The sequence below is a fragment of the Tupaia chinensis genome, unplaced genomic scaffold (assembly GCF_000334495.1).
Source record: "Tupaia chinensis unplaced genomic scaffold, TupChi_1.0 Scaffold000067_1, whole genome shotgun sequence".
In the NCBI taxonomy this organism is placed as follows: domain Eukaryota; kingdom Metazoa; phylum Chordata; class Mammalia; order Scandentia; family Tupaiidae; genus Tupaia; species Tupaia belangeri.
In genome coordinates, this window is record NW_006159526.1 from 4828612 (window position 1) to 4846055 (window position 17444).

General features: G+C 56.3%; 1 protein-coding gene across 2 annotated transcripts in view; it reads left to right on the plus strand.

Annotated features, from left to right (window-relative positions):
• The window catches only part of NPAS1 (neuronal PAS domain protein 1), a 39777-nt gene that overhangs the window by 20611 nt on the left and 1722 nt on the right, over nt 1-17444 (plus strand). Inside the window, exons 1-8 of one of the 2 annotated variants that reach the window (XM_006142116.3) lie at nt 10154-10590; nt 10822-10895; nt 11176-11265; nt 14254-14422; nt 15517-15629; nt 15785-15942; nt 16399-16505; nt 16844-16991. In XM_006142116.3, the coding sequence (XP_006142178.1) occupies nt 10458-10590; nt 10822-10895; nt 11176-11265; nt 14254-14422; nt 15517-15629; nt 15785-15942; nt 16399-16505; nt 16844-16991 (992 nt within the window). In that variant the 5' untranslated portion in view covers nt 10154-10457. Of the gene's footprint in view, nt 1-10153; nt 10591-10821; nt 10896-11175; nt 11266-14253; nt 14423-15516; nt 15630-15784; nt 15943-16398; nt 16506-16843; nt 16992-17444 lie in introns of those variants that run through there. The other variant, XM_006142114.3, reaches the window with a different exon arrangement.

The following is a 17444-nucleotide window of genomic DNA, read 5'->3' on the forward strand; positions in this document are numbered from 1 at the left end:
GGTTCAGCAATCTGTTAAATGGGCACATGATTCAGGACGTTTTGTGAATTTCCGGCTAAGGAAGGGGCTGGCATGACCCGCTCAGACCACCGGAAGGGTTGTTACTCCGATTAGACAGGGTGACTCGTTGTGCACTCGAACCCAGCCCAAGGCAGCCGACTGGGTGCAGCGGAGCCCACTGGGGCCTCCCCTTCACAGGGGTGAGAGGCCCAGGGGGGCCCAGGACCCAGGACCCCGGAGCCTGAGCTCCCAGTGTGGGCAGTGGGAGGGGTGTGACAGTACGATGTGTGGGTAAGCCTCCCTGTCCCTGCTCCCGGTCTGCCAGCGTCACCAGCTAGGTGGCCTCATCCCCCATGCCTCCTCGTGTGAAATGCGGGTGAAATGAGTGTGTGAGTGAAATGGGGGTGACCATCAGGCCTCACGGAGGTCTGAGAGAGCCCGGCAGGAAACGCCTGTAGAGCGGCTGGACATGCCCCCCTGGGAGATGGCAGTGTGCCCAGCGCGCCTGCAGCGCTGTCGGGGCTGCTGTTTACCGAAGGGATCTGCGCCTGGCCTGGCCTGGGCACTGGAGACCCCACGGGAAAGGGGACAGAAGTCCCCGCCCTGGAGAGGCGGCCGTGGGAGTGGCCACACCTAATAAAGGGCCAGGAGGTGGCGTGGTGGTTAAGGTGCTGGATCCCACGTGGCAGACTCCACTGTTGGCGTCCTGGACGCAGCCACTTGAAAATCATGCTGGCGGTGTGGGTGTGAGCCCGAAACCCTGAGAAGAGAATGGAGGAGGAGGGGTTGTGACTCGGCCATCTCCCCTGCGGGTGATTACTCCTCTCCCATCTCTCTGTCTCTCTGGCAAGTGCAGGCATCTTATGGCAAAAATATCTCCAAAAGAAAAAAAAAGGGGGCCAGCAGGTGATATGGTGGTTAAGGTGCTGAATTCCACATGACAGACTCCTCTGTTCGAGTCCTGGACGCAGCAGCTTAAAAATCATACCAGGGACATGCACGTGTGTGCCCAAAATCTCAACAGGAGAATGGAGGAGAAAGGATTGCAGCATGGGACCAGCAGTTGGCATAACGGCTATGTCGCTGGACTCCCACGTAGTCGACCGTGGTTCACGTCCCGGACCCGGTGGCTTAAAAAACTCATGCCGGGCACGTGTGCGTGCGTGCCCAAGATCCCGAGAGGAGAATGGAGGAGAAGGGATTGCGGCGTGGCCATCCCCCCGGGGGGGTGATTTCTCACTTTCTGTCTCTCTGTCTCTTTCTGTCTGTCTGGCGAGCGCACGCGCCCTAGAGTGAAAAGACCTCTCCAAAAAAAAAAAAATGGATTGCAGCATTGCAGCATGGCCATCCTTCTCTCACTGTCTCTGTCTCTCTCCACACAACTGTCTCTGTCTCTCTCTGCAAGTGCACATGCCCTATGGCGCACACACACACACGCACACACGTCTCTTAAAAGAATAAATGAAGGAGCCGGCAGGTGGCATGGTGATTAAGGGTGCTGGACTCCTGCATGGCTGACTGTGGTTCAAGTCCTGGACCTGGCAGCTGGCCTTCTCACTTCCCCTTCCTCTCTGTCTATCTCTTTCTGGTCAAATTAAAATAAATAAATAAATAATGTTAAATAAAAATAATTCTTAAAAAAACAAAAAAAAGAAAGAATAAATACAACAGGGCCAGTCCAGCAGCACAGCAGGTAAGCACTGGGCAGAGGAAGCTGGATCCCGTATAGCTGACCCAGGTTTGAGTCCGCTCCAGCCCTGCACCTATAGGCTTCCCACACAGGTGCACCGGGGATCCTGATGGGATGGAATATTGGAGCAAAAGAGACTGGGGGGGAGGTGGGGGGACCAGACCCATGGAGAGCTGCTCTCTCTCCCTGTCACATGGTTAGCATAAAAGAGCGTGAGGCTTTGAAAGAAGTAACAATAATCTCTAAAATGTCAAATCCGGATGGACAGCTCCTGTGATTGCTGCCCAGGCTGTCCCTGCAGAACCCCACTGCCCTGGTTATTTCACTCCCGCCCTGACTGCGTTGCCGTTAGTAAGAGAAGGCGGTGACGGGTGTCTACGGGAGGTCGCAGGTGGAAGGCACGCGGCTCCCCAGGCCGCCCTCCTCGCCGCAACCCTGCAGGGGAAGGGGATGTCCTTAGGGTGGGGTTGGAGGGGCTCGATTCCCCTGCTGCCCCGTCCCACGGGAGGAGGGGGCAGAGAAAATAGCATTGATTAAACTTGCAATAAATCACCATTTAAATTTAAATAATCCGGCTTCCCAGGCGGTAATTAGGCGAATTGACTGGCGCCGAGAGAATGCGGCATTAGCGCGGCTGATTACTGTCATTACCCGACAACACGTGCGCCGCGGGGCATAAACATCTTGTCTATTGTCCCCGAGCCGGAGGGGGAAGCGGGTGCAGAGAGCGCGGGCGCGTGCAGCCCCTTACCTGGGTGGGCCTTCCCAGGCTCCGAGAGGGCCGGGCCGCGAGGTCGCCGCGCTGATGGGCGACCCGGCAACCAAGCCCGCCGGTAACCGAGCCAAGTGGAGCAGGACACACCGCCCCCAGGTTGGGGGATCAGCCCCACGGGGTCCCTCGCAAGAAGCCAAGCGTCTGTCCCGTAGCTCAGGTGGCGAAACTGAGGACAGCATCTTAGCAGAAAGCTCCAGAGCAAAGCCTGCGGCCCAAACCAAGAGACCCGGGGGCCCCAGGGCCTTGACCTCCGCCACCTGCTGGCCCCGCAAGGAGGCGCTGTTCCCATTGCCGGTTTTTTCTTTTAATTATTTATTTAATATTATTTATTAGTAGTAGTAGTAGTATTTGTCCAGAGAGACGGCGGGGGTGGGGGGGGGTAGAGTGAGTAAGCAAGCCACCAGGTCCAGGACTCAAACCACCTTCGGCCATGTGGGAGTCCAGTGCCTTAGCTGCCAGGCTACCTGCTGCCTCCCCATCCCCCCATTTTTTTAACAGTAACATTTGTTTTTTTAAGATTTTAAAATTTTATTTATTAAAAACAAAAGAAAAAAAAAGTGTTTATTATTAAAGAGAGACAGAAAGTGAGAAAGCAAGCCACAAGGTCCAGGACTCGAACAGCCATCGGCCACGTGGATTCCAGTGCCTCAACCACCACCCACCTGCTGGCCCCACCATTCCCATCTTACAGAAATATGAAGCTGAGGTCCAGAGAGGCGAAGCTGCTCTCCCAAGGGCACACGGCCTCCAGGAAGCCCAGCTGGGTTCATACGCAGATGGCCTGGCTCCAGAGGCCACCTTCTCAGCCGCGGTGGCTGGGGTGTTTGTAGGTCCCCGGGAGTCACCCAACAGCCTCTTCTGAAAATTTTGCTAAAGTGCACGCGCACTCCACAGAGAGGGAAACGCGCCCTTCCGTGAGGTGGAGCTGCAACCCTTCCTTCTTTTGCTTTTTTTTTGGAGAGGTTTTCACTATAGGGCGCGTGCGCTCGCCAGTCAGAGAGAGAGAGACACAGAGACAGAAAGCGAGAAATCACCCTCCCAGGGGGGATGGCCACGCCACAATCCCTTCTCCTCCATTCCCCTCTCGGGATCTTGGGCACGCACGCACACGCGCCCGGTGTGAGTTTTAAGCCACCGGGTTCGGGACACTAACTGCGGTCAACTACGTGGGAGTCCAGCGACACAGCCACTACGCCAGCTGCTGGTTCCCTCTTTTGCTTTTTTTAGAATTATTTTATTTATTTATTTATTTATTTATTATCTGACCAGAGAGGGACAGAGTGAGAGAGAAAGAGGAAAAGTGAGAAAGCAAGCCCCCAGGTCTGGGATTTGAACTGTGGTTGGCTATGTGGGAATGTCCAGCGACCTTAACCACCACACCACCTGCCAGCCTCCTGCAATCCCAATGTGAAATGGGACAGGAGATGCTAAAGGTGAGCCCTGGGCTTCTGAGTCTGCGGAGCAGACCTGATCTCTGTCCGCAGAGCTGCCCTGTGCCAGTCTGGGTGCTGGTGACGCAGCCCTCCGAAGTGGGACCTCCAAACCCTCAACATGAGGCCCTCACCCCTCCCTCTGATTTCATCTCCCACCCTCTCACCTCTTCATTCCCCTCTCCCATTTCCGGCTTCCTTGCTGTTCTTCACAGAAGCAGGTCCCAACCTCAGGGCCTTTGCACTTGCTGTGTTTCAATAAGGAACCCTTCCCTCAGAAGGGCAGCACTTCAGGAGCAGCCTTCTCTGACCACCTTATTATTATTATTATTTGGAGAGGTTTTTGCTATAGGGCACGTGCGCTGCGCTCGCCAGAAAGACAGAGAGAGACAGAAAGCGAGAAATCACCCCCCAGGGGGGATGGCCACGCCGCAATCCCTTCTCCTCCATTCTCCTCTCGGGATCTGGGGCACGCACGCACACGCGCCCAGCGTGAGTTTAAGTCATCGGGTCTGGGACTCGAAGTGCGGTCGACTACATGGGAGTCCAGCGACATAGCCACTACGCTAACTGCTGGTCCCATGACCACCTTATTTTTTACCATGTTTTTTTCCCCCAGAGGGTGCATGTGCTCACCAGATACAGAAGGAGGGGTGGGACAAGCAGATGGCATAAGGGCTATGTCACTGGATTCCCACATAGTTGACCACCATTTGAATCCTGGACCTGGCGGCTTACAACTCATGCCAGGCACATGTGTGCGCATGCCCAAAATCCTGAGCGGAGAATGAGAAGGGATCGTGGCGTGGCCATCCGCCCGGGGGTGACTTCTCACTTCCTGTCTCTGTCTCTCCGGCGACCACACGCTCCCTATAGTAAAAATCTCTCTCAAAAATACAGAGGGGGAGAGGGAGAAAGCACCCCATGGTGCATGGTCATGCTGCAATCCCTTCTCCCCCATCTCTCCATTCTGTTCAGATTTGGGGCACACACATGCTCACATGCCCAGCACGTTCTTCAAGCCACCGGGGCTGGGACTCCGAGAGCAGTCAGTCATGTGAGATCCGACTCCCTTAACCACAACGCTACAGGGCCAGCCCTGGTCTTTTTTATTTATTTATTTATTTATTAAGTTGATTTATCTCTTCCATGACCTAGAGAGACAGGGAGACGGCACCCCCAGCCTCAGGCAGCCTGGACCCTGGCTCAGTGCGCCTAACGTATACTCAGGGAGGAGCCCAGAACCATCCCCACGCTAGTGCTCCTGCACCGCAATCCGGCCCCTGGCCTTGCCTGGAAACCGCCGACAGCACCCCTGAGCCCTGCACTCCTGTCTTCCCTGGAGAGGGAAGGCGAGAAATCACCCCCCGGGAGATGGCCACTCTACGATCCCTTCTCCATTCTCCTCCTGGAAGTTGGGGCACGCACACGCCACCCGGCCTGGGCCTCCCACTACACGGTCAGCCGTGGGGATCCGGCCACCTTCACCTCCGGTCCCCTGGCTGCCCCCGTCTTGTCTTGCCCATTCCTGTCATCGGACACAGCACCTTCATCCCTCTGTGTGCCCTGTCACAGCCGGAGCCTAGACTAGAGCCTGGGGCTCAGCACAGCCCCATAGAGAGTGCTGGGTGGGGCCAGCAGGTGGTCAGGGCACTGGACTCCCACACGGCCCTCCGCACTTCAAGTCCCAGACCTGAACACTTGCTTTCTTACTCTCTCTCTCTCTCCCTCTGGTGAGTGCATATGCCCTATAGCGAATTTTAAAACTATAATAAATTAAATAAATCATTATTTTTAGAGAGTTTTGCTTATGGGGCGTACAGTCATCAGAGAGACAGAAAATGAGAAGTCAGCCCCGGGGGTACCACACAATGCCTTCTCCAGCCTCCTGAGATCTCGGGCACACATGCACATGCACCCAGCATGAGTTTCAAGCCTCCTGGTCTAGGACTTGAACCGCAGTCATCTACATGGGAATCCAGCTACAAAACCATTATGTCATCTGCTGACCCCCTTTTTTGGTCTTTTCTTTTTCTTTTTCTTTTTCTTTTTTTTTTTTTTGAGAGGTTTTTGCTATAGGGTGCATGCGCTTGCCAGAAAGACACACCCAGAGAGACAGAAAGCGAGAAATCACCCCCATGGGGGATGGCCACGCCGCAATCCCTTCTCCTCCATTCTCCTCTCGGGATCTTGGGCATGCACGCACATGCACCCGGCGTAAGTTTTAAGCCACCGGGTCTGGGACACAAACTGTGGTCGACTACATGGGCGTCCAGCGACATAGCCATTACACTAACTGCTGGTCCCCCCATAAATAATTCTTTAAAAAACAAAAAGTGTTGGGCACCACAGACCACAGGTCAGACACCGCCCAGCTCCCTGAGGAGTGACTTGGAGCCGAACTTTCCAGGCAGAGCAGAGCGAGTGCAAAGGCCGGGCTCAGGCTCCAGGCCTGAGGCGGTACCGGGAGGACCAGGGCTCACTGCGGTCGGGTGACCATTTGTCTGTTACCCGCGTGGGTCAGAGCCCCATGGGAAGGCGTGGGTGAGGCGCGGGCAGTCTCTGGGCTGCCAGCAGGGCTGTGGCGGGGAGGGGGAGTGGAAGCTCAGGGACTTGGCTAACAGCACACATGGGCAAGAGACAGAGATGGCCGGGAGTCCCCACAGCCCGCTGGAAGGGACAGGTGCCGGGTCCTTGCAGGCCTGGAATGGCTGAGAGGGTCTTTGTGTGCACAGACCCCCCCTCTGTGCCATGCTGGGCCCGGTTTACAGATGAGGCCCAGGAAAGTTGAGGCAGAAATGCCCCCAAGCGCCAGGCCTGACCCAGGGAGCAGCATGCGGTGAGTGGGGGGCTCCCCAGGCTCCCCCTCCCCAGAGAAGCCCCGGGTCAGGCTCCAGCACCCTAGTGGCAGGTCCCTGGGGCAGCTGGGATGGGAGGGGAGGAGAAGGGGATCCTAGAGTCCTGGCAGAGGCCTTGGCTCTCCCTGCGTCTGCCCTCCTGTCGGGGTCCCTCTGTGCAGGAGGGGACTGCGAGTGTGTGTTAAGTGAATGAGCGACACTTGGGGTGGGGAGGAGGCCGGGCATGGCAGAGTCCTGTGAGACCCGGGAGTGGGGCATCTGGAGGAGGGGACGTGCCAGGAGGAGTCCGGATCCATGGGACTGGGGAGGTGGAAGCAGGAGGGATAAGACACGTCAGTGCTGAGACAGACTCCGGGGTCCCGGAGCCCTCCCCCAGCTCTCACCCCCATCCGAGCGCCCATTAACGCGTTAATTGCAGCAGCCTGACCCTGTGAGCCTGCGAGAGGGAAAATGAAGGAATTAGCAAAATGACAGGGGAAAATTGCCACAATTAGCAGCCGCCATTGTTCCTGCCTGTCACCGGCTGGCTTGAGCTGCATCTCAGAGAAGGGGTCCCCATCACCCCCTCCCCCCAGTTATTGTTCCTGGAGCTCCAGGCAGGGCGTAGGCGGGAGGAACTGCTGGAGGATGTAGGGGTGCCCCGGGAGGAAGAGGCCTGGCCAGGCGCTCTGGGCCTGCGGTGGCCTCACACCCTGCGTGGGGACCGTCACGTGGGTGAGAACCCCGACTCTGCTCGGACAGCGGCAGTGGGGGAGCCTGGGGCGTCGGGCTCTCAGCAAGCCCATCTGATAGAGGGGAAACCGAGGCAGAGAGGTGAAGGCAGTGGTCCGGGGATCGCGCTGGGGCTCGACTCCCACACGGGGCAGGACTTGGGGACCCACATGTCCTTCCCCTGCCTCCCCAAAGCCCTGCCCCTCCCCTGGGGCATCATCCTTCCTGGGCTCAGGTCACCTGGGTCCTGAGGGGGAGACTGGGGCAGGGCCTGTGTTTCTCTGCCTAGTTCACTCGCCGTCTCCCCTCTCCCTCCCTGTCTCTCTCTGTCCGTGTCTCTCTCTGTCTCTCTCTATTCCTATCTCTGTTTCTATACATTGTTATCAAGCTAAAATGTACGTAAGGTAGAACTCGCCGTTTTACATCCCTAAGTCAGAGGCCTTCGCTGTCCCAACGCTGCACAGACGCCACCGCCACCTAGTTCCCAAACAGCCTCCTCACCCTCCAAACAAGGCCACCCCCCGCAGGTCTGTCCCTAGGGCTCATCCGTGCAGGAGTGCAGGAGCAGCGCCTCATTCTCCAGTGTGGACAGACCGCATCCTGTCACTCCGTGTCCACTCAGTCCGTCATGGGCATCCGGGCTGTTCCCTCTTCCCGACCTCGGGATGAGCGCTGCGAGCACACGTGTGCGAGCCCTTGTCACCGCACGTTTCCGACTCCTCTCGGGACACCCCTGGAGGGGGCAATGCGGTCTGCGGGCGAGGCCCGGCGCACTCCCCCCCGGGGGCTGCACCGCACCACTTCACACTCCCACCGGGGGTGTCCGAGGGTGGCGATTTCTCCCCATGGGCACCCACACTTCTGCTGCTCCGATCCCAGCCGCTCCCGCTGCGCGAGGTGGCGCCTCACTGTGGCTCGGCTGGGCTTCCCTGATGGCTCACGGCACGGAGCGTCGCTGTGTGTTTCTTGGCCATCTGTCTGTCTCCTTCAGAGAAGTAGCCGTTCAAGTCATCTGCCTGTTTTCGAATCGAGTTCCCTATCTTTATTTATGTATTTGATTCCATTTGTTTATTATTAGTATTTTTTAATTTGAACAGAGAGAGACAGAAAGGGAGAGGGTGAGAGCAAGGCACCAGGTCCGGGACTGGAACCACCGTCAGCCATGTGGGAATTCAGCACCCTTAGCCACCACGCCACCTGCCGGCCCCTATCTTTTGTTTATTTTTTAAGAGAGATTTTTGCTATAGGGCATGCGCCTTCGCCAGAGAGACAAAGAGTAAGCGAGAAATCACCCCCGGGGGGGATGGCCATGCCGCAATCCCTTCTCCTCCATTCTCCTCTCAGGATCTTGGGCACGCATGAACACACGCCCAGCGTGAGTTTAAGCCACCGGGTCCGGGCCTCGAACCATAGTCACTATGTGGGAGTCCAGTGACGTAACCATTACACCATCTGCCAGTCTCTTGCCTGTCTTTTTAAAGAATAATTATTTTTGTTTTAGTTTATTTCTTCCACGAGCAAGGGGGAGTGATGGGCAGCCCCAGCCAGATCCTTAGGCTGCGCCCCACCTGCAGCCTCAGCCAGCCTGGTCATGGGCACGCGGGCACTTGGCCCAAGCAGGGACCCAGACAGGCATGGAGATTCCCGTGGGAGTCGCTGTGGCACCGCCGCGTCCCTGTCTGGCTCTGGCCCGTTAATTTCCCGGTTGCACTGTGATGCCCAGCCTCCTCTCTTTTTTGTATTTTTTATTTTTTAAAAGAATTATTTATTTATTTATGGGACCAGCAGTCAGCATAATGGCTATGTCGCTGGACTCCCATGTAGTCGACCATGGTTCAAGTCCCAGACCCGGCAGCTTAAACTCACGCTGTGGGCGTGTGTATGCATACCCAAGATCCCCAGAGGAGAATGGAGGAGAGGAGAAGGGATTGCAGCATGGCCATCCCCCCTGGGGGGGTGATTTCTCGTTTTCTGTCTGTCTCTTTCTGGCAAGCGCATGTGCTCTATAGCAAAAACGTCTCAAAAAAAACAAAAAGAATTATTAATTATTTTTTAAAGAATTATTTTATTTAACTTTATTTATTTATTTTAATTTGATCAGAGAGGGACTGAGTGAGAGAAAGAGAGAGTGAGAAATCAAACTGCCAGGTCCAGGACTTGAACCATGGTCAGCCATGTGGGAGTCCAGCACCCTTAACCACCACACCACCTGTCGGCTCCTTAATTTATTTAATTCTATTTGTTATTACTATTTTTTAATTTGACCAGCTAGAGACAGAGAGAGAAAGGGAAAGCAAAAAAGCAAGTCGCCAGGTCCAGGACTCGAACTGCAGCCTGCCATGTACGGATCCAGCGCCTTTAACCACCACACCACCTGCTGGCCCCATCCTCCTGTCCTTTACACACCCCTGCCTTCTCTGTCTCCGTGCTCTCTCATTTCTGGGTCTGTCGCTCATTCTTCAGGTCGGAATTCAGCTGTCCCACTCTTCAACACCCCGTTATTCTTCTCACTTCACCGTTTTTGTTTCATGTTGTGGTTTTTTGCTGTAGAGCACGTGCACTCACTGGAGAGAGACACGGGGTGGGGGGTACCGCTCTGGGGGGGAAAGCCATGCTGCAACCCCTTCTCCTCCGTTCTCCTCTTGGAATTTGGGGCATGTAGTGCACGCGCCTGGCATGTTTTCAGGCCACCAGGTCTGGGACTTGAGACTAAAGATGGCCATGGCCACGTGGCACCCAGCGCTTCCGCTGGCCCCGCCCACCGACCGGGCCCCGCCAACCGACCGGACTCCGCCCCCCTCCCACCACCAATGATACCTCTGCGTCCTTAGTTGCCAGTCTTCCCCTGGCCTGGAAGCCCAGTGGGGGCAAGTAGGCTGGCCGGGCCACCTCTGTGTCCCCAGCACCACCCGGAACAGGGTGCGTGAACAGTAGATATTCAGAGAGATTCTATTATTTTCTTTTAGCATTTATTATTTTATGTATCTCCTTCCATGAGCAAAAGAGAGAGGGGTGGCCTCAGCCACCCCAGGTCGCAGACACACGTGCGTGCCCCTGCTTTATTCAGGGAGACCTCAGGAACTTCCCGCGGTCCAGCCCGGGGGGCACCCCCCGGTCCCCCCAAAGGTAGCTTTTGCTGCGGGATGAATGGATGAGGGAATGAACCCCTCCATGCAGTCCCTGGTCTCTGTGTGTCTTAGTCACTGTCCCACTGTCCCACCCACATCTGCCCCTCCCTGTACCTCGAGCCTTTCCTAAGATGGCCACAAGCTGGGGAACAGACAGATTTGTAGACTGGCTTTCTAGGGGCCTGCCCAGCCAGACCAACCCTGGCCTCGGGTCTCGCTCTGCCCCCAGCGCCAGGCCGCCGGGGCCCCACCGCACTGGTCTCCGAGGTCTTCGAGCAACACCTGGGAGGACACATCTTGCAGGTGAGGCCCCTTCTCCTGCCCGCTGCTCCGTGCTGCCACCTGGTGGCCAGCTCCGGAAACAGCCGCTTTTTTGGCATCCATTCCCGCGAAGCTCCCGGCAACGAGGCGGAGCGCTGGGTCTCCCTCTCCTGCCTGCCGCTTCCGAGGGCCACTGAGGTCCCCTCCCCACCAGAGCAGCCCATTGCAGGGGAGACCCCGATTTCAGGACCTCTCACCACTTCCCGGCCGGACAGAGGGACGCCAGGTCCCCCCTTCCTCTCCCGGTCTCTCCTGACTGTAGTCCCTGGACGGCTTCGTGTTCGCCTTGAACCAGGAGGGGAAATTCCTCTACATCTCCGAGACCGTCTCCATCTACCTGGGGCTCTCACAGGTAAGGGGTCCCCTGGGCCACTTGGACTGGCTCCGCCCCCGTCTCCCTTGCAGAGCCCACGTATGGCCTTTCTGTCTCCTGACTTCACCATCCCTGCATGAAAATCGGACTAGAGGGGCCAGCAGGTGGTGTGGTGGTTGAGGCGCTGGACTCCCACCTGGTGGACTGCAGTTCAAATCCCCGACCTGTTGGCTTGCTCTCTTTCTCTCTGTGTCTGGTGAGTGCACGCGCCCTGTAGCAAAGTAAAAGATAATAATGATAAATAAATCATTTAAAAAATATGTTAAAGAAAGAAAAATGGGGTGGATCTGTGCTTCCCAAAGTGTATTCCTAGGAACCCCACATGGCTTATCCCATGGGGGGAGTTGTGTTATTAAGTAACAGTTCAGTTTAAGGAAAGCAAATTAAAAGATCGGTTTGTGGGGGCCGGCAGGTGGTGTGGTGGTTAAGGGGGCTGGACTCCCACATGGCCTACTATGGTTTGAGTCCCAGACCTGGCAGCTTGCTTTCTCACTTTCCCTCTCTCTCTCTTTCTCTCTCTCTGTCCCCCTCTGGTCAAATAAATAAAGTTAAATAAAAATTGTTTTTAAAAAATCAGTTTGTATTATGACTCATTGGCCAGGTACATGTGTTTGCCAAGATCTGTCTTTGTGACAATTTTAAAAAATTGTGATGTCTAGTTTATGCCAAGACTTGTTTCTTGAAAGGGTTTGAGGTCTGCCAGCTCTGGGAGGTTTTCTGTGGCATTTCAGTTAGCTGGCTTGCATTGTTTTTTATAGAAATTTTTGCTATAGGGCGTGTGCACTTGCTAGAAAAACAGAGACAGAAAGCAAGAAATCACCTCCTGAGGGGGATGGCCACCCCGTAATCCCTTCCCCTCCATTCTCCTCTCAGGATTTTGGATATGCATGCACACGTCCCTGGCCTGAGTTTCAAGCTGCTGGGCCCAGGACTTGAACCACAATCACCATGTAAGAGTCCAGCACCACCTGCTGGCCCCAGCTGGCTTGCATTTTCGTCTTTATTTCAGCCTGCTGTCTCTGCCCCAGCTCCTGCAGCTGGAGGCTGAGAAGTGACAGGAGGACAGGCAGAGGCCCACACCCGCCCTGAGAGCCTGGGTTCGTTTCTCAGTGGCGGAGTGCATGCGAGAGAGCGACGCGCCCCACTGGTCTGCTCACACTGTGCCCCTACACCTGCAGTTCTGCAGCTTGGACTTTTAAAAATTATTTTATTTAATTTTTTTCATTGTCATTTAAATTTTTTTTATATTTTATTTATTATTAATATTTTTGAAATTTGACCAGAAAGAAAGGGAAAGTGAGAGTATAAGCCACCAGGTCTGGGATGTGAACTGTGGTCAGCCATGTAGGAGTCCAGCACCTTAACCACCACACTCCCGCATTGTCATTATTTTATTTTATGTTTGGGAAGTTGACCAGAGAGAGAGAGAGAGAGAGAAGGAAGGAAAGTGAGAAAGCAAACGTCCAGGTCCGGGACTCAAACCATAGTCAGCCAATTTGGGAGTCCAGCTCCCTTAACCACCACGCCACCTGCCAGGCCCATTCCTTCCGATCTTGAGCTCTCACACACATGCTCGGCATGTATCATGCTGACCAGGCCGGGGGTTCAAACCTCAGTGGCTACGTGGGGTGTGGCTTCTCTTGGGCAGAGTGTTGCCACTGCGCCGGGGAGCAGCCCAGAGCCCTGCCATGCAGCCCCATAGGCCTCGCCAGTCACTCCACACAATTAGCAACTGTATCATTTCTTGTAAAAGAATTATTTAACTGATGGGACCAGCAGTTAGCATAATGGCTATGTCTCTGAACTTCCATGGAGTTGACCATGGTTCAAGTCCTGGACCCAGTGGCTTAAACTCACTTTGGGTGCGTGTACATGCGTGCCCAAGATCCTGAGAGAATGGAGAAGGGATTGAGGCGTGGCCATCCCCCTGGTGAGTGATTTCTCACTTTCTGTCTCTCTGTCTCTCTGTCTTCCTGGTGAGTGCACAAGCCTTATAGCAAAAACCTCTAAAAAAAGAGAATTATTTAACTTTATTATTACTATCATTTTAATATTTTTAAATAATTATTTTATTTTAACTTTATTAATTATTTCCCAATTTGACCAGAGAGAGAGGGAAAGTGAAAAAGGAAGCCACCAGGTCCAGGACTTGAACCAAGGTTGGCCGTGTGGGAGTCTAGCACCTTTAACCACCGTGCCCCCTGCTGGCACCTTTAATTTTTTAAAATATTGTTTTATTTTATTTTATTTTATTTATCATTATTATTATTTAATTTGACCAGAGAGAGAAAGTGAGAAAGCAAGCCAAGCCTCCAGGTCTCCAATCGCAGGTGGCCACGTGGGAGTCCAGCAATGTAACGGCTGCATCACCTGCTGGCCTCATTATTATTTAAAAATTTGCTCTAGGTCAGTGCACTCACCAGAGAGACAGAGATAGGAAGTGAGAAAGCAAGCCACCAGATCTGGGACACGAACTGCCCCGTGCCTTAACCACCACACCACCTGCTGCCTCCTAGCTCCCCCCTTTTAAAAACTGCTAGAGGACACAAGTGCTCTCTCACAAGAGAGAGATAGAGACAAAGTGAAAGGCTCCCTACCCCTCCACCCCCACCCGTGGAGGGTGGCGACACGTAATCCCTTCTTCATTTCTCCCTCCTTTGGGATTCTGGCCACAGGCGCACATGGCCTGCGTGTTTCTCAAACTGTGGGTCGCGACTGGAAGCAGAGTTGGCACGTGGGACCCAGCCACTTTAGCCACCAGGTTGCGTCCCCCTTCTTAATGGAGTAGGCAAGGGCGGAGAATGCTTAATAATCATTGGGTATAAGCAGGAAGGCATGAGGAGAGCCCAAGTCTGTATCCTCCTCTTAAAACATTTTTTTTCCCACTAAAAACAAGGCTGGCATGACGCGCACCTGCGTCCCGGCGCGCACCTTACGCTCCCCTGTACTCCCCTCCGTCGCCGGCAGGTGGAGCTGACGGGCAGCAGCGTCTTCGACTACATCCATCCTGGGGACCATTCCGAGGTGCTGGAGCAACTGGGGCTGCGGGCCCGCACCCACGGGCCCCCCACCCCACCCTCCGTCTCCTCCTCCTCTTCTTCCTCTTCCTCCTCGCTTGCGGATACTCCTGAAGCCGGTAATGCTAAGTGCCCTCAAAGAGTGAGGCTGGAGGGCAGATCAGGGCTGCCGGGTGGACAGCACCTCCCTGGGCCTCGTCTGCACAAACCCCTCTCGTTAAGAGCTGAGCGAAGCCAGTCTTTGCAAACGAACTGGAGTCTATGCTGAGGCAGTGGGACGTGGCTCCCTGAGACTTGAGCTTTAGAAAGCCCCCCTCCAGGGGCTGAATGGAGGAAGAAGTGGCTTTGGGAAGTAACAAAGCAGGCTTGGGCATTGACGCGATGCTGATCCGCGGGCTGGAACCACGACCCCAGCAAACCGCAGAAAACTGAGGTTAATTGCCCCAGGTCACACAGCTGCAAGGGACCCAGTTGGCTCCAGCCCAGGCTTGTTAGGCTCCAGGGTCAGGGTCCCTAACCCTGCTCGCCAGTGGAAATTTCCACTCCTCTGCTGGGAAGGGAGGGTGTTAGAGATTACCCTGAAAGCTCCTTTTAGTCTGAGGTGTCTGGGTGTGAGGCCGTCTCCTAAGTAGGATTTTCCTGGTTGGATTTGCTTCACACCAAAACATCTGGGACGTCAGCCGTACTGCAAGCTTGGGGAGACGTCTGCAGACACGCATGGGGCCGTGGGGGCGCCTGTGTTGGTCTGGCACTGTGGGGTAGAGAATAATCTGGACTCGTGAGCCTTGTTTGTTCTATTCCCTGAGTTTCTGCTCTGTGCCAAGCCCTGTGCTGGGGACACAGTAGGAGCCATGACAGCCCCAGCACCACTCTCCTGGGGCTCACAGTCCTTATAGGACGACCCAGGCTGGCACAGCCGAGGGAGGAGCCCAGAGGGCACAGTCGACCTAGTGCGGGAGACAGGGAGGGCTTCCTGGAAGAGGAGATGCCAGAGCAGGGGAGGGACAGGGTCAGGTATGAGCTTTGGGAAGACCTGGCTGGTTGCGGCGGGAGGGGTGGTTAGTGTGTGTTCTCAGGGAGCTTGCAGAATCATCCGGTGTGTCCGAGTGAGTGTAGCCCCCACCCCGTTGGGATCCCACATCTAGCTGGCTCTGCAGGGGTGGCCTATGATTCCCTCTTCATACTCACAACCTTCCTTCCCTCTGCGCCCCAGAGGCCAGCCCCACTGCGGCGCCCCCCTCTCGCGTCCAGGAGCGCTCCTTCTTCATCCGCATGAAGTCCACCCTCACCAAGAGGGGGCTGCACGTCAAGGCTTCGGGGTACAAGGTGCGTGTGAGCGGCTGGCTGGGCTTCTGACCCTGAGTCCTCACTGGGGAGGCTTCCGGTTAGACAGCCAGGTCTGGGAACTGGGGTCATTTACTGCCCCATGCCCCGTCCCCCGCCTCCAAGCACGCCCACCCAGCCACGCCCACCGCCCGCAGGTCATCCACGTGACCGGGCGCCTGCGGGCCCGCGCCCTGGGCCTTGTGGCCCTGGGCCACACGTTGCCCCCCGCCCCACTGGCTGAGCTGCCTCTGCACGGACACATGATCGTCTTCCGTCTCAGCCTGGGTCTCACCATCCTTGCCTGTGAGAGCAGGTACCGGGGTTGGGGGCTGAGGCGGGGGGGTAGGGGACACGGCAGACCTGGGGTATGTGGGAGACAGAGGGCGCATTGGGTCAGGGTGGGCGCACTGGGAGCCGGAGAAGCAGAGGCTGGAGAGAGGGACGAAAGAAGAGGAGGAAAGCCGGGAGTGGGCAGGGCCTTTGGGATGGAGGCGGGGCCTTCCTGTGCAGTCCTGCACCGCGCACTGGGGAAGCGTAAGTGTGAGGCAGTCCCGCGCGCGGAGCGTCTCCCAGTCCTCCCGGGGCCTTCACTTAGGGGCGCCGTCTCCTGGCGCCCCCATGGCCACCCGAGGAGGGGTGTGCCCATGTCACAGAGAGGAAAACTGGCCCAGAGCGCTGCAGAGCGAGGTCTGCATCCCACGATTCTAGAGCTAACTGCCTCTCCCCTCAGCCCGAAGGCTCAGACTCCCCCTCTCTCTGTCACCCTCAGAGTCAGTGAGCACATGGACCTGGGCCCCTCAGAGCTGGTGGGTCGCAGCTGCTACCAGTTTGTCCATGCACAGGACGCCACCAGCATCCGCCAAAGCCACCTGGACCGTGAGACACACCTCCACTCACCACCCCTGCCTGTGCCCGCCTCCCCACGCCTCGGTGCCCCGCTGCCCTGCTCCTTGGAAGTCCTTCAGCGCTTCCACCAGCCCTCTGCTGCACTTGCAGCTCCCGGGGCTCAGGTCGGCGCAGAGAGTGTCAGGGGGCACTGAGCAGTGGCTCAGGGTGCTGTCCAGTTGGGCTGGGGCTCCCCCTAGCCTCACTGCTGGGCTCCTTGCGGTCTGACCCTGGCTTGTCTCCTCTCCCTACCGTGTCTCCCTATCTCACACCCATTTCCTGTCTCTGTGTCTCTCTGACCGCTCGGCCTCTCCCTGGGCTGGGCCCAGTGCTGGACAAGGGCCAGGTGATGACTGGTTACTACCGCTGGCTGCAGCGCGCAGGTGGCTTTGTGTGGCTGCAGTCCGTGGCCACCGTGGCTGGGAGTGGGAAGAGCCCCGGGGAACACCATGTGCTCTGGGTCAGCCACGTGCTCAGGTGAGGGCTGGAACCCCTGCCCAGCTGCCTCTCCCTTGCTGTGGTGGGGGCTGTTCAGGGAGGGCTTCTAGAACAGGATGAGTCCAGAGGGGGTCTGACACGTGAACCAGAAAGGGAGACCGTGAGAGCAAAGGCCCAAGTGGGCCAGCCTCTTTCACGAGAGACAGAGAGATCTTGGACAGGGCAGGCTCTCAGCGGCAAGTTCGTACCGGGAGAGGACCGCAGAGCAGGGCAACTTGTAGGAAGACAGGGGCGGGCAAGGGTGGTCCAGGGCACCGCAGAGGCAGGAGCTCAGAGCCACAGCCTGCCCTGCCCAAGGAACTGAAGGGAACGCCTGGGCTGGAGTGTGAAGTCAGGAGAGATGAGGCTGAGCACGACTGCAGGGCCTTCTGCCTCAGGAGCACTGGGGAGCCATAGAAGGCTTCAGAACTGGATGGAGTGGCAGTCAAATCT